Genomic DNA, 15,422 nt, shown 5'->3' on the forward strand with positions numbered 1-15,422 from the left:
AGCCCGGGTGCCGGCGGAGCTGAGGCAGCGGGCAGCCCCGCGGGCGGCCACGGCACGATGAGCGCCGAGTGCAGCAGCTACCTTAACGCCGACAAGGTGCTGGTGAGCGGGTTCAGCTGCCCGCGGGCGGGCGGCGACGCCCGCGCCGTGTATTGCTGCGGCTTCCAGGACGTCAAGTATTGCTGCGATGATCCCCACAGCTTCTTCCCCTACGAGCACAGCTACATGTGGTGGCTCAGGTAGGGGAGCAGCGGCGCCCGCCCTGCCCCGGCATGGAGGTGGGGGATCCGCCGGCGAGGCTGGGTGGCTGCTCCGGAGGGTGAGGGACCCGTGTTGGTCCGGACTTGCCTGAGAGTCTATTTCTGAGGTACTTGTAGCCTTTCAGGCTGCATTTACTTCCAAAAGGGGCTTCTGCTTGCGCCAGGGTGGGTTTTGGAGGAGATGGCTCGTGGTACCTGCAGTGAGGCACTGGGAGATGCTCGGTGCCTGTGGACGGAGCATCCCTCCGTGCTTTTGGTGTGAGGGGAACTTGGGTCTTGTGGCCAGAGCTTGTAAGCTGGTCTGTGCATAAAGTTCTAGTGACTTCAACTACTTTTCTGTGTGTGTAGTAAGATCTAACAATGAATAAGTTTCTATTTGGAAAATGGCAGGTAACCATACTTATGCTCTCTGGGGTCCGTCTGGATCTCCAGAGGTGCTGGTAGGGGAGCACACACCAGTCTGGTGCTGTCTGTGCCTGGTTTCCCTCAGGCTGCCCAGCATCCCTGCTGGCTGTGTATTCCCTTATGGTCTTGTTATCCTCATGTGTACCTAAACCCTTTCTGGACTTGCTTCTGCAGTCCCAGTAGTACCAGTCACTACCTGCTCTTTGAGGATAGATCCCTCTACTAGCTTTATAGAAGGAAAGCTTCTATAGTTTTGTTTCCTGGTAATTTTCTGGAGTGCCCTCTAGCATTGTGAGATTTAGTGAACAACAACTGCATGTTTAGTTAATGCACAACGCTCAAAACTTTATAAGCGTTTGCATCAGCTCTCAGCTTTCATCTTTCCAAACTTAAACAGTCCTAGTGGTTCAGTCTTTAAAGTCCTATTCCATTTTAGGTTATCCTTGGGCTACTCTGTCCCATTGATGGTTTTAGTTGCCTTTTCACAGTGCTGTTCTTGAGGTGCGTAATCTGGAGCTGCATACTCAAGATGTGTGGGTAAGGCAAGGTTTTACACAGTGGCAAAATGTTGCCTTCAGTCTTGGTCTCAAAATCCTTCCTTTTGATGGCTGATGCTTTGTTGATGTCTTTGGCTGTTGCTTCATGTTGATACTGATTTTATTGAACTGTCACTGACTCTAAAACATTTTTTCTTGCGTTCAGAACTGGCAGTTCTGACTTAATCATCTAGGCTTGGTTGTGTATATTTTCTCAGTAGGTTATGTACATTGAAGTTCGTCTGCATTGTTTTTGCCTGCTCAGTTGGTTTCCTGTGAGCCTTCTAGCACTCCCTGCCCTCATAGAATATGATCGCTTGTAGTAGCTTAGGGTCATCAAACTCAGACTTTGTTCTTTTCCAGGTCATAGATGAAGACTGAATAAAAAGTCTCAGCACTGACTTTTTGTACTGGAAAGGGACCACCTAGCCCTGTGCTTTGCTCCTTATTCTTTTAAGCCATTTTGGATCTGGAACAGAATACTTTCCCCAATCCTGTGTCAGTTCAGTCTTTTTAGTCCCACCTCCTGTGTGTGGGTTATAGTTAGATTTTTCAAAAAGCCGTTGGCAATGTATGCAGGGTTCCTTTATCCATCTGCCTATTGACACTTCACAGACTCCTTCCCACAGGTTAGTGAGGCAGTATTTTCCCCCTGCAGTGATGCCGACTGTTTTACAGAAGCTTGTGTCTGGAAGCAGTCAGCACCAGGAGTTTCCTGAGGGCACAGCGTGGTAAGAAGGTGGCTGAGGAGGTGACCTCACTAGCAAGGGACCTGTCCCTTGTATCCAGGTGAGGTGAGCAGGACAGGCCTGGTCGGAGCAGTAGCCAGGACCAGACACATCCCTGTGACTGCCAGACAAGTCCAGTGTGATGACACAGGCCCAAGGGCAAGCTGAGAAATCAAGTGAGCAAGTCAGGGGTAGGTCTGGAGACAGTAACCAGTCAGTCACAGCCTGGTTATCCCCACCTGGCAAGCCCAAGGTCAGATCAGGAGGTAAATCTGCAAGTGAGGGCCTGGATCAACGTGGATTGGCCTGGTGCAGGGTAAGAGCCTCAGCTTAATGGCAGCTCCCAAGGGAAGGAGAAACAGAGAAGCAGCCCCCTCAGAGCTCAGAGAGCTCTCCTGAGGGCCACCAGCTGTATAGGCTTGGTCCTGAGTGTCCAGGCCACTGGGTAAGTGGGTGCTTAGGGTGCTGTGTTTATCTCTTGGCTTAGTGGTCTTACTCTTTTTTTTATGGACCTTTTTCTTGCCCAAGTGGAAGTCAGGCTTGCTAGTCTAGCTTTTGGTTTCACCCCTAGAGCCCTATGTTAGCTTGGAGTTGCATCTCCAGTCTGCCAGTCCTCTGACAGAGTGCCTTATGTGGAGTGCCTTGGCCAGCAGTCCTGCAATTTCACATGAGAATTCCTTCAGGGCTCTTGCTGTCCAGTACTGTAGACTTACCAAATACTAGACAAGTTAAATGAGAACGTATAATTATTTAAAATCTAGTTTGTCTGATATTGAACATGTGTTTCCCAAGCATCTTCATCTCTGAAGACTGACAGAACTGTTCAGCTTTCCTGCTGTAAGAGGATGTTCCCAAGTGTCCTTCTTACATTTTTCTCATTGAATAACCATGCTATTTAACTTCATATGGTATAATTTTTTGGATAGTCTGTTTTGGTCATGGGAAGCCTTCTTAAGAGGGCAGAACTAATGTATAATGAAGATTTGTTATGCTCTTGCACCAGGATTGGTGTAATGAAGGCTGTTAAAGCTAGGTCTTTCAGAAAGTACTTCAAAGGGCAAAATCCTATGAGAGGCTCTAATGAAGTACCTCTCTGAAGGAACTTCACTTACAAAGATCTTCTAGGGTCTGAGAAGTGACTGCTAAGCCTCTGAGTCAGAAATTTGGGCCAAAACTTTGAAACTTCAGGATTTGTTCCTTTTTTTTGTTGTTGTTGTTCCTTTTTTCAATATGGCGGCCCTAAGCTATTGATGGGGTCTGAGGAAACTGCAGTTGGTGTGGTTTTGGTTGTGCTTAAATTCTGCCATAACTGTTTTTATCCCTCAGAGAGAAAAGGCAAATAAATGTAATTTACTTCTCTAAGCAAATTAACTGAATGGTTAGATTCTGTTTACTGAAGTGCTTTCCCAGTAACAAATCAAAGGACAATTTTTAGTTCCTAACATGCTGGAAGCTGTACAGTATTGCAGCACCTTAAACTGTATATATTTGTACATGACAGCTCCATTAGGCATTTAAAGAAAACATGTTTAAAATAACATTTTTCTGATTGCTCTCAATATTTTGGTGATCCATGCTTTGCTTGTCTTTGTTTCAGGCTGTTGCCTACATCAGAACCATAAGTTAAAATAATCCTTCAAGTGCTTATTACAGCTTTTGAGGGTGCACTCTTAAGACTTAACCCTTAAGTCTTAAAATTCTTCAAGAGTTTGCCAAACCCAGCCAAGATAAGTCTGGAGATTGTGAAACTACTGGTAAAGGGAAAGGAGCTGAAAGATCCTCTAGGGAAACTGTTGCAAGCTTTTCTTTACTCCAGAGCTTGAAATTCCTCATCCTGCATCTTCCTTTGCTTGGCTGCACTCATTAATTTCAAAGCAGTGGCTGAATGCACCACCAAGTGGTTGGTGGTATCTCAGGGATTACTTCTGTTTGACACACCAGGAACAGCTTCAGGCAGTTAATGTGCGTTTCTGTTGTGTTTTTCCTGCTGTGGGAGACACATTGCCAAACCACTTGGCAGCCAGCACTGACAGAAGTAATTCCTGAAGAAACCAGCAGCCTAGGCAACCTGAAGCGATTGTTTCTTGCAGGCTTATGGTGGTATTTTTTTTGCCAAATCACTACTGTCTGTACTAAGTTTATAGCTATATGCTTCACTTATCCTTGGCAAAACTGAACCTTCTTTTCCCTTCCCACTCTTGCAAGAACTGATCTTTGAGTTCCCTAACACCTGCTGTCCTTGGAGCTGCTGGACAATCACAAAAATATATATATACCTTTGAGCAACTCTTACAAGTTACATAGTTTTTAAACTTTTTATCTGTAATATTAGTTGTTTCTTGGTTATCCTCTTTTTTTTTTTTTTTCCCTGGTAGTTAAGATCAAGTAATGTTTTATCTCTTTTGGTTTGTGGTCTTAGGTGCTCTTTCTACCTTTCTGGAAAAGCTGACCTCAGTGAGGAAAAGCGAAGGATGTCTTTTCCTGTGTCAAGTCAGGAGCCCATGGAACAGGGAAGTGAACACTAGCAAAAAGGTAGCAGTGTGCAGAATTTGCCAGAAGGTTTTGCAGCTTCTGAAACACAAAACAGATGCTAGAAATCACTAGTGAGCAGAGCACTGAACAGGTTACCCTTCAGAGCTATGTACATGTACTTAGGACATCTTTACCTCCAAACTGAGTGGAAGGGGGAAGTGCTGAGCAGGTAGCACTTGAATTGAACTGTGATGCTGTTGTGTTTGGTCAATACCTTTTGTTTAAAAATCTTAAGATTCTTTTTTGTCATTGCTCAAAGTTTATTTTGCAAGTGGTATGGCTTCTTTCAGTATCAAATAGAATTACAGCATCCATTCCAAAGTCTTTTCTGTTAGCTTCATATAATATTTGATTAAAACTGAGGCAGGCCAAGTATAGCTCTCATTCAGGGTACTTCATTAACACCTGTAGAACCACAGTGACCTAATGCTCTAGCCAGGCTTTGCTCAGCTGTACAGATCTTTGTGAGAGTGTTTTGGCTTTCCAAAATAGCAAGTCTTTTATTCCTGTCTGCCCGTTCTTCCAGTCTTCTGTTAATATTTATCAGTTGCTTCTCAAGTACTACGTACGGTACATCACTGCAGCAATGGTATTAGGAACATTTGTTTCACTCAGATCCAGATGACTCATGAGCTTCCTTTTAATCTTTCGGTGGACGTACTGCATCTGCTTAGCCAATATTTAAATTGTTCCTAGCTGTTGTTGGTGTGGACGGACTAGTTCTAAGGACTCAAAATAGCTGCAGGTGTCTGCTGAGCCTCCACCGCAAGAAATGTTGACCCACAAAGGAGCTCTCCGGACAGCACAGAGGGAGCCCTGGGGAGCCTGCAGATGGTGAAGCCTCTCTGCTCAATAAAGCCTCTGGCAGTGCAGGTGTGGCAGCACTGCATGTGTGTACATGGAGCTCAGTGTAACAGCACCAGCGATGCTTGTGGTATGGCTGTGTCGTTGCTGTATGTAGAAAAAACCTGGGAGAGCTTTGTTTGGTCTGGGGATCTTCTGTCAAACTTACAGTTGTTCATGTTGTGTAAATGGCACCAGGATTACCCCTAGGCCTTCACAGCTGCTTTTTTGCTAGGTCTGAGGGTGGGTGGGGAATTGTTAATGCTAGTGAGGCTGCAGCTGTGGACAAGAGCAACTTTTAAGTTTTCTTGTTTAATATCTGTGCTGCCAGAAGCCTGATCTTGAAGACTCATCCTGAGACCTGTGGGCTGTTATGTGGACTGCTGTGTAGACTTTAAACACCTACTGTTTAAAGTGAAGATGGCAAAATCTTTTTAACAAGAGCTTTACATTACTACTAGGTGGAGTAATTGCTGGAGAAGGCAGGGGACCTGCTGAAGGGTTGTCTTTATTTTCAGGGAAGGGTGATCGTTAAAATGATGGCTATTTTGGTATTTTGTTTGATAACTATCTTAACCATTAAAAAAAAGTCACTGTCTTAGGATGCTTCAGTGTTCAGAAATGTAGAAGGCATTTTAAATTCCCCTGAATTAATTCAATAAATTAAAAATAAAAATCTCACTCCCAAACTTTAACCCCAAATCAACCTTTTAGAAATTAATAATACACTCTAAGAGGTCTGATTGCTTCAGCACATTGAGAACAATCTGGTATTGACATACTATGTTTGAAAACTAAGTACAACCTGATTCTTAATTGCTGATTGCTTTAGGAAGTGATATCTAGGATGTCTGTATTTGGTTTTGTGGTGCCAATTTCCATTTTTTGGGTAAGATCTCTTCACATTGCTGCTGCATAACAAGCATTTTTAGCGATGTGTAACCTATTATAAATCTTTGATTTGTAATAGGAAATATTGGAGAGTTTTCCCCAGAACTGTTTTTTCTTACCTTTGCTGTTCATAGCTCGCAAGGTATCTTGCACAATAATAATGCTAAGGCATTGTTGCTGCACAGTGCTCAGCTGTATCGCTTAACTTTGTCATCTGTCTCTGCATGGAGGAGAGCTACAACTGAAGTAATGGATGCCTGAATAGAAGGGAAAAAAAAGTAATATGTACCTGATTTAGCCAGCTTTAGAACAGCTGACTCTGCTTAACATTTGGATAGGAGATAAGCAACTTCTTTTGTCCTGCACTGCAGACTGTTATTTGAAAGAAATCTTAAAATAGGGCTAATACTAACAGAATGAAAAAGCACAGATACCTATTTCTGAAGAACCTCCCGGTATGTGTTACTTTCTTGCATGGAATCAATCAGCTTTGGAGATCGTTCTTGGTTTGGCTGCTCGCCTCAGCCCAGTGTAGTGCATTGCTTCTGTTTTGTCCTTGGAGTCAAGATGTTTCAAATGAAAAAATGAGGCCAGAACCCATGTGAGATCCCTGATTGTAAGAATGTCATCAAATGCCATATTAATCAGAACGTTTCCAGCCTCTATGCTCTGTTTGAGCCAAAAAATATACTTAATATGTTCATGTAAAACTCTAGGGTTTTTTTGTCACTAGAGTTCTTACCATAGAACTGAAGACGTTAATCTCTATCCTTTTTCTATGTTAAAACTGTAAATATACTGGGGTAGTAATATAAGGATTCTTGAGCCTCAAACTGTGATCCAAGTGCCACTGTTTAATTTCTTAAGTCTTTGGCTTGGTCTGTAGAACCAGAGACAGGTACACTGAAAGCACTGAGTAGCCCAAGAGTATAGTGAATGACAGGTGGGCTGTATTGCAGTTGGCCCTTTATTTCAGCATGAAATTTTTTTATTAGGAAAAGACTTGAAAAGAAGGATTGGAAATAAGGAAACTACTAAAGACACTGCTGTATGTACATACACTTTCTCACTGAGTGACTATGGAAGCAGTATAAAGTAACTTCTCTCCTGCGGATGTAATATCCTGGTAAAATCTGCAGATACTGCCATGTGTTTGGCCTCCTGAATATTCTATTTCTGCCTGTTTGATGCCTTAATGTGTAAATTACTTAATTGTTAGTTTTACAAAGATCGCAGAAGAAGGTGGTGAAGTTGCCATCCTTGAAGGTATTTGAGATGTATGGATGTGGCATTTAGGGACATGGTTTAGCAGTGGACTTGTAGTACTGGGAGGATGGTTGGACTTGATGATCTTAAAGGTCTTTTCCAACCTAAATGATTTTGTGATTCTCCCACCTTAATTCAAGATTCTTTGTATTAACCAAGAGGCACAACAATGATCACAGTACTCCACCCCGATCTACAGAGCTGCTAGTAGAACTGAATAATGTGGCTTTCACATTTATCCTGTTTTTTTAATGGACATGTCAGCCTTGGAGAAAAGCCTGTTACAAACAAGTACTTTGCTTAAAGTCCTATGATAAGCTTTTCTTGCAATAAATGTGGTATTTCAGGTTGAAAATGCAGCTTTAATAGTCATGTTTGAGAAGAAAGGAGTTTGCATCAACTGCCTGGAGCTCTGGAATTCCACTTTGTGTTTGCATGTGATATTTAGCAACTCTCTCAAAATTGGTCAAAATTCTGCTAAGGAATTGCAAAAATTGGGGAAAGTTAAAGCAAAAAAAAAAAAGGCAAAAAAAAAGACTTTTTTTCAGTAGCTTGCATTAATTTTCTTGTTGAAATACCTTGATTTTTTTGTCTATTTGGGAAGACCATTGTTAATTTTCTCAGCTTTTGCACAGATAGTAATGTTGTGTGAAGGCTGTGCATCCTTCAGACTGTACTTTTAATTGGGAAGCACAGTGCCTGTATTCCCGAATTTGGTTTATCTGGGAATATGCACTGCTTTGGAGTAGTTTGGTTCGCTGGCATCAGTTACTGCATTAAGTTCTTTCTGATTTTCATAAACTTAATTGAAATCAAGCTGAGGGATACTATGCATAGGTTACGTGAAAAATCACAAAGGGCCTGGTGTTCAACTGCTGTGTAATGTCATCGGCCCTTTTGAGGGCAAAGAAATAATGCAGTATATGCAAACTAAGTATTGAGCTCTAAATTTCTATGTACGGTAAAAATATACAGCCATTCCCTCACCTGTGTACATGTAAACTCTGGGCATCATCCTGACCACTACTTCGATGGCTATCCCAGCATGTTTGTACACCTAATCTCTTTGTTTTCTCTCTTAGCATTGGAGCGCTTGTGGGCCTGTCAATAGCAGCAGTGGTCCTGTTTGCTTTTATCATCACTGTGTGTGTTCTCTGTTACTTGTTTATCAGCACAAAGCCTCGCAGCAAGCTGGATACAGGCTTACACTTACAGATGGCAGGTAAGGCTGGATATTGACAGAATAAAGCTTTTCCTCTGGAGGAGATAACGTTCCATCAAAAACACCTGTGGAGAATCCAACCATACATTTTCTTTCTGATGGTGGCCTTAGGATGTAGTCAATTTATTTTGCTATATTCTAAACGAAATCTGTAATGAACTCAAATGAAAATATTTAGCACAAGCTTAATATATTTAATTAGCAGGAAGAATGTAAAATTTCACAATCCTTATTAAGGATGCAACAAATAAATCCCATCATCAGCAAGAGGCTGAATGAGTTAGTTGTTCTGGATTTCCTGTTCAAGTACACAAACATATGGTAGTGATTTCATTCTAGGGATAAGAATCTCAAAAGTTTTAAATGCATTTCCTTGTCAGGGAGGAATAATTCTTTTTCATGCCTTACATTTGTGCCCAGACAGTGGATGAGCAGACACCTACAGGAACAATGCATGTCACCTACTGGTGCAGGAGAACCTGTGGCTACTTCAGCCAGTATTTGTGGCTTAGACTTTAATGCTGACTAAAAGCTTTGGGTTTCACAATTCTTTCCAAAGATGACATTCTTGATGGTCAGTTGTATTAACACTTATTTTTTTAATTAAAAGAATTAGATCATTTATGCAGGTTAGCCAGTACAATACATTATCCACTGACTACAAAGGTCACCTTGTTGGGTATTAGTTAGAAATTAATGTTCTCAGTTGAATACAAATCTGAGAGAACCAAGGAAGCATTGGCATAAGGTGACATTGCTTTAGTAGCATACATGCATGTTATCAGATCAGTGGCAGAAAGAGAAGCTTCTGCTCTAAGAGTACAGGTGTCTGATCACAGAGCTGGAGTAGAAGCAGGCATGGCTAGGCTTACGTAAGATTTATTTTCACATATAAGTGAGAAACGTACACATGTGAAATCTGGTTGCAAGTTCTGATGGCAGGAAGTGGTGTGATAAGTTTCAGCTTTTGTTGTGGACTTCCTAAATGTTTAAATTTGGCTTTAGTTAGTTCAACCAGTAAAGTTTTAGGAAATAAAGTGAATGTTTGTTCTCTTGTTGGATTTTATTTGCTTAGGCCTTATAAGTAGAACAAGATGAAAAAGGGAAATAATTCATGGAAAGAAGTCTCTTGCTTTCTCCCTTATCAACTCAAATTCAACCATTTTTTTTTTACTAGCTATTAAAGTGCTTCAACGTACCTGAATGGCAATAGATGACCAATGAGTTATTGTAATTATAGCCTATGAGACAGTATTAAGCATCCAGATGAATATCTAACTCAGCCTACTTCATACCACACTTCCTACATCTTGTTTTGTTTTCCAGAGAATGCAGTTTATAGGGCTTTCAGGAAATGCAAAGCCTCCTTTGGAGCTACTTAAGCTGAGCAAGCTGTCAAAGCAAAAGTCACACATTCAGCAAACTGCTACTAATCTGCAAATTGAAAACTTGACACCTGTCCTGGAGAGAGACAGTGGAAATAGCACCTGCTACCTAGAGAAGCCTAAATAAACGCTTGAGTGGGATGAACAAAATGCCCAGTGAACTCTTACAAGATGGCTGTATTTTAATTATAAACTGGCATTATGCTTTTGAATGTTTTGCTGTTTAACTTTTTCCCTCAGGTTTTTCTGCTGTGTTATTAGCTCTTGGTCTATTCTATTGCCAGGACAGCAGTGTTTCTCATGCTTTGTATTTCTGTGCCAGACTGCAGGGTTCACGTAGGTATTCTCTTTCTCAGTTCCAGGTATTAGGATTCACGATGTTGAGAGATCTGTGTTTTCCTAACCATCTCCCATGTTGTTTTGAGCTTTATTCAGACTGCATTGCTTTGCGTTTAAGTGCTGGTTTGACTTTTTCCTTGTCCTGTTTTCACTTTTATTATATTGCTGCTTTGACTGCTCTGAATGGCAATTATTTCACACTGAAGTTCTGATAGCTTTAGCTGTTGATGAGGTAGACTGCCAGAAATTGAAAGCCCATTGCTTTGCCAAGGTTGAGAGATCTTTGAAAAAGCTGAAGGATTTCATTGACAAGCCTGAGTGCTTATCTTCATCATGCCTGGGTTTCTTTTGCGTGGAAGTTATGCAAGACCAGAGTCTCTTATGAGTTGGCTGGTTAGCTGCTTTCAGGCCTAAGGAACAATAAAAGCAGCCTCTCTTCTGCTCTTTCTATAGGCAATAAAAATGAAAGCAATTTTTAGGAGCTTCAGAGGCTTTTAGGTCTCAGGATGATGGGTTCTACCTGGGAACTTAGTTTAGCCCTGCTTTTTCTGAACTAGAGTAGTCTTGCCTTTGGATGAAGGCTGTCTCACATCAGATGGTGTACAGTGTCAGTACCCCTGCAGCATTCAGTGCATGCTCATTTATGAAAGCAGTACTTATATGCATTTTCACTCAAAATGTATCATCTCAGATGGAGTTTTGTATTTCATTAAACATACGATTGATTATTGTATGCCTTACTTCCCTCATACAGTAGTCAAAAAGTTGGTTATTGCGTGGCTCAGACTTGTTAAAAATAGGAAGTAGAACTGTTGAATTTTTACATAAGTAATTTATAGTTTGTTAGTAAATATAACAATAAGATAGATGTGCAAATTTTATTAGAATTTCAGATTCTGCAAAAGGCTTATCAGCTAGAATTTGCCTGTTTAGCTTTGAGCAATGGTCTTCAATGTTTTTTCTAGTGCAATGGGTACTTCTATGTATTACTACTTGTAACTATTAGAATAATAATCGTACTTGTTTTACTAAATGCTCTTGTTTTTCAGACAGTGAGGCTAGAGGGAGTTCTATATGTTAAAAAATACAAGTACTGGATGGATGCTACCAGTGCTGTATGGAAACAGGTATGGTAACAACACTTTTCCACCATTCTCTATTGTATCTTTATATCCTTTGCTCTGTTCAGTACGTAGTGATGCAGATCAGAAAAGTGTTCTTCAAAGTGCTATGGTTCTTTATATGGGTGTTTAGCTTTGCGAAAAGCACTAACAAAAGTCTGGGGGACCTTGAGTCACACTTGCGGACCTTATAACCATCTCTGCATGACATACACGCATACTCCTTTGTGAAGATACGCAAGAGATGACTGCGTTGTCGTGAACAGAAATTTTGATTTACTTGTACACGAGTACTTCATGGTTGTAGGCTAGAGAACATTACATTCCCCCGATGGTGTCTTTGTCCTTTCCCTGGTGCAGTCCAAGCTGCACTAGACCTTACTAAGGATGCAGCCATTGTAAGTTATTCAAAAGAAATTCTTCTGTAATGAACTGGTAGAAAGGCTTCTGTATGGCAAAGGGTAAGAGCAGTGAAGTATCTGGTAGTTTAGTCATATTCTGTTTTTTGGTGATGCTGCCTATGAGTGCTGAGTCAAGTCTGATAGAGAAATGAACAGGGTTATCATGCAAAAAATGAGGCTTCATATGCTAACTTGATTTTTATGCTGAAATCATGTTTAAAGGTCAAACTGCCTATGGCACAGACCGTGCAAAATAGTATTTAAAATGTACTCCAATACAGAAGAATTGTACTTCAGACTTGAGAGGAATTAATGAATAATGCAGAAGACTTCAGATGGCACGAAACATTATTTCCCTTTCTGCAGGGGGGTGAAAGCTTATGGCTAAACATCACAGAATGTGAGGAATCCATGCCATAGATTGGTATTGTCTGTCCCAGAAATAAATTGGTCCTGTTTGCTCAGCAGTTGTTCTTGAATCAGTAGGAAAGTAAATGTGTCAGTTTCCTGCTTTGTGTATTTTCTCCTGTACCCTTAAAAAAAGCCATCCTGTCCATCATAAGTGCAAAGGCATCCTTCTCAACACTCTTACCAGCAGAACAAGTAGGTTTAGATTGCTTGTCCTGCTATTTTTGTTACCTTATTTTTTAAGGGTAACAAAACTCATTTTGAAACTTCAATCCCCTCTACACACTTTTCCTGCTGTGGCAAAGGAAATGCATAGTGGGAGAAAAATGCCATAGGAGGACTTAAAAGGCTCCTGCAGCCCTCCGTAGTAAGAAAATCCAAAAATGTCTGAGGCAGGCACTGAGTACTTAGATGAGACCACAGTTCAGGTCTGTGGATGGAGCCTTGCTTTCTGTAAGGCCAGGAGCCTCTCATTTCATTGTGCCTCAGTTTGCCTGCTTTCTTCCATGCTATAGAGACTGATGTTTGTGGAAGTGCTCTGAAATGTAGCCTGCTAAACACTTGCTTACAGAAACAGAGCAACAGGCGAGAATTGAAAGGCCAGCTGCAAAGGACTTCATTGTATGGTTTGAGTGCATGCATTATATCAATACCAAAAACCTTAGCAGCTTTTTTTGTGCATGAATTATCCAATTCTTCTTTGTTGGCAAAATGAGGCTGGCTTTATCATGAGACCTCTTTGTGCTAAAACAAGGAAAAACATGTGCTCAGCCTTTTTTGCTTCCAGATCTAGAATACATCAGCTGGGAACTTTCTGTGAAAATTAAAAGGGAGGCAAGGATATTTTCTGAGCTTTAACTGATAATCAGGTGAAGTTTTGGTGGAAAATTCCAGGTCCCTATTTGCTTTTTTGTCTTCTGCTTTTGATGTCCACTTGTTGCAGATTTCATGCCCTCACTTATTATGAGGAGCCACTTCACTGTGCAGTCTGCATCCACCAGTAGCTGCAAACCTTCAACTGCTGTGAGAAAGCGCCACATGGCAGTTAAATTTAACATCCATTCTTCTGCCAAATTCAAGATTTTAAATTGGTAACAGGACCCCTACACCATGGCTATGCAGGTAGTTCACCATACAGATCAAGCTTGTCTGCATGTTCTTTTCCATCAAAGGGACAAACATGTCTTTGCTTTAATAAGGGAAAGGGGAGGAACTGGAGGTGTTAATTCAAGCCTGTAGTGCTAACAGGTCAAATGATTAAGTTATACATGAGAAATATCTGACATGAAGACAAATCATAAGCCAGTTTATCGCTTTGTCAAGGTAATTTTGTCTGTCAGTTAAGTGGGAACAAGTGGCTCTGACTACAAGTATATATGGAAAAATTAGCCCAAAATTTTCAGTGGCTCACTTGCAGACATTTTTGGAGGGAAGGATGTCTCAGTACTATTCCAGATGAATATTAACAGCTTGGCTCCAGGAATAAAGAGCATTTGTATAAAATTTATGGATGATGCCACCCTGGGAGAGGCTGCAAGACTTTGGGGGATAAAACTGCCTTTCAGAATTATCTTGGTGCCCTGAAGAAAAGCTCTGAAATCAAAAAGGTGAAATGCAATAAAGATGAAAGCCAAGTACTGTACTTATTTTAAGATTTGATTTTTCTTTTTCACCTGAGGGAGAATAACTGGTTAAGTAATGTGGGGGGAAAAATTATCTTGAATTTATAGTTAGTAATAAACAGTATTGATGATCTGTGCCCATCTTTTGTCTGACATACTAAGGAGGGGAGCTGTATTCAGGACGTAAGGTGGTATTTATTCCAGTTAATGCTGGCAGTACCTGTGATACAGCAATGCTCTTTAGGTGTTAATAAACCAGAGAAGAGACAGAAATGAGAAAATGATAAAGGTTTTAGAAAGGCAGATCAAGCTTAAGCTGGCTTAAGTCTAGAAAAGAAAAGATGACTGTTCTGATAAGTAAAGCAGAGGACTGATTATTTTTTGTCTGTGGCAGGCAAGGTAAGTAATGAGCTGGATTCTACATTGAAGTAGATCCAGATTTAGTAATAGAAAATCTTCCAAACTATAAAGGTACCAGAAATACTAGACCAGGCAATGAAGCAGCAGATGGGACTTTTCTTCAAAAGGGATCTTGAAGAACAGGCTAGACTCACACTTGTCAAAGGTGAAATAGGTGAAGCATCTTCACAGCCTTGATGTATGTGGGAGGCTGTCTTAGCCCCAGGCATCTCTAAGGTGACACCAGGAGACCCTGGCTCTTGCTAGACTGCATCCAGGTCTGGGAAGGAAATGTCTGTCCATCTGCTCTGAGTAGAAACAGACTTGTGTGCTGTCAGAGTATGTGTGGGTCTGCTTGCTAGTCTGGAGAAAGTGATGGCCATAATAGGAACGTCTGAGGTCCCTTCTGATCTGATATTTAATTGGAAATGCTGTATTTAGAGAAGGCAATGCCAGGGGGAGGGTACAAATCTAAGTCTACATCTGTCATGTGCATTTTGATTTAAGTCAGAATGTGTAATCCGCCATGGAGCCCGAAGCAAAAGAAAATCTAGGATCTACGAAAAGTATCACTCAGATAAGCAGCACTCTTCCCAGTGAACCAGTATTGAACTGATGTTCTTGCCTGGCTAGGATGCTCTTTGCTGCTAGTAACCATCTGCCTTGAAAACCAAGATTTCACACCTCAGAACTTCTGTCAGTAGCTGAATTAGCTGAGATTTTCTGGCCAGACTTCAGTGCATACCTATTATTTTTGCCTACCTAGACAAACATCTGCTTCTAAACCCAGCTGTGCCAACAGCTGTTGTGCTTCACTTCAGAAGACTTCAGAAGCAATCCCTTTTTAATGAGCAGTAGAATCATTTCGTTGTGTAGAAATTCTGTATATGTAGTTTTGAATATTTTTTATCCTTCAGGTTTAAAGATACACATTGTCTACCTTAAAAAAAAAAAAAGGGCAGTTTAATGTAAATATTAGTAGTGCATTTTCCAAGAGGTACTGCATAGAAATGTTAGATGAAAGACTGCCTTGTCTGTTAGGCCTTTTTTTTTCTTGCTCTAGC

General features: G+C 41.1%; 1 protein-coding gene across 3 annotated transcripts in view; it reads left to right on the forward strand.

Annotated features, from left to right (window-relative positions):
• The first annotated feature begins 10 nt into the window (after positions 1–10).
• SHISAL2A (shisa like 2A) overlaps positions 11–15,422 on the forward strand; it is a 52,492-nt gene continuing 37,080 nt past the window's right edge. For 2 of the 3 annotated variants that reach the window (XM_067001582.1, XM_067001583.1), the window contains exons 1-3: positions 11–239; positions 8,544–8,683; positions 11,461–11,534. In XM_067001582.1, coding sequence (XP_066857683.1) covers positions 58–239; positions 8,544–8,683; positions 11,461–11,534 — 396 coding nt within the window. In that variant the 5' untranslated portion in view covers positions 11–57. Of the gene's footprint in view, positions 240–8,543; positions 8,684–11,456; positions 11,535–15,422 lie in introns of all 3 variants that reach the window. The other variant, XM_013176300.3, reaches the window with a different exon arrangement.

Source organism: Anser cygnoides, chromosome 8 (genome assembly GCF_040182565.1).
Source record: "Anser cygnoides isolate HZ-2024a breed goose chromosome 8, Taihu_goose_T2T_genome, whole genome shotgun sequence".
Lineage (NCBI taxonomy): Eukaryota > Metazoa > Chordata > Aves > Anseriformes > Anatidae > Anser > Anser cygnoides.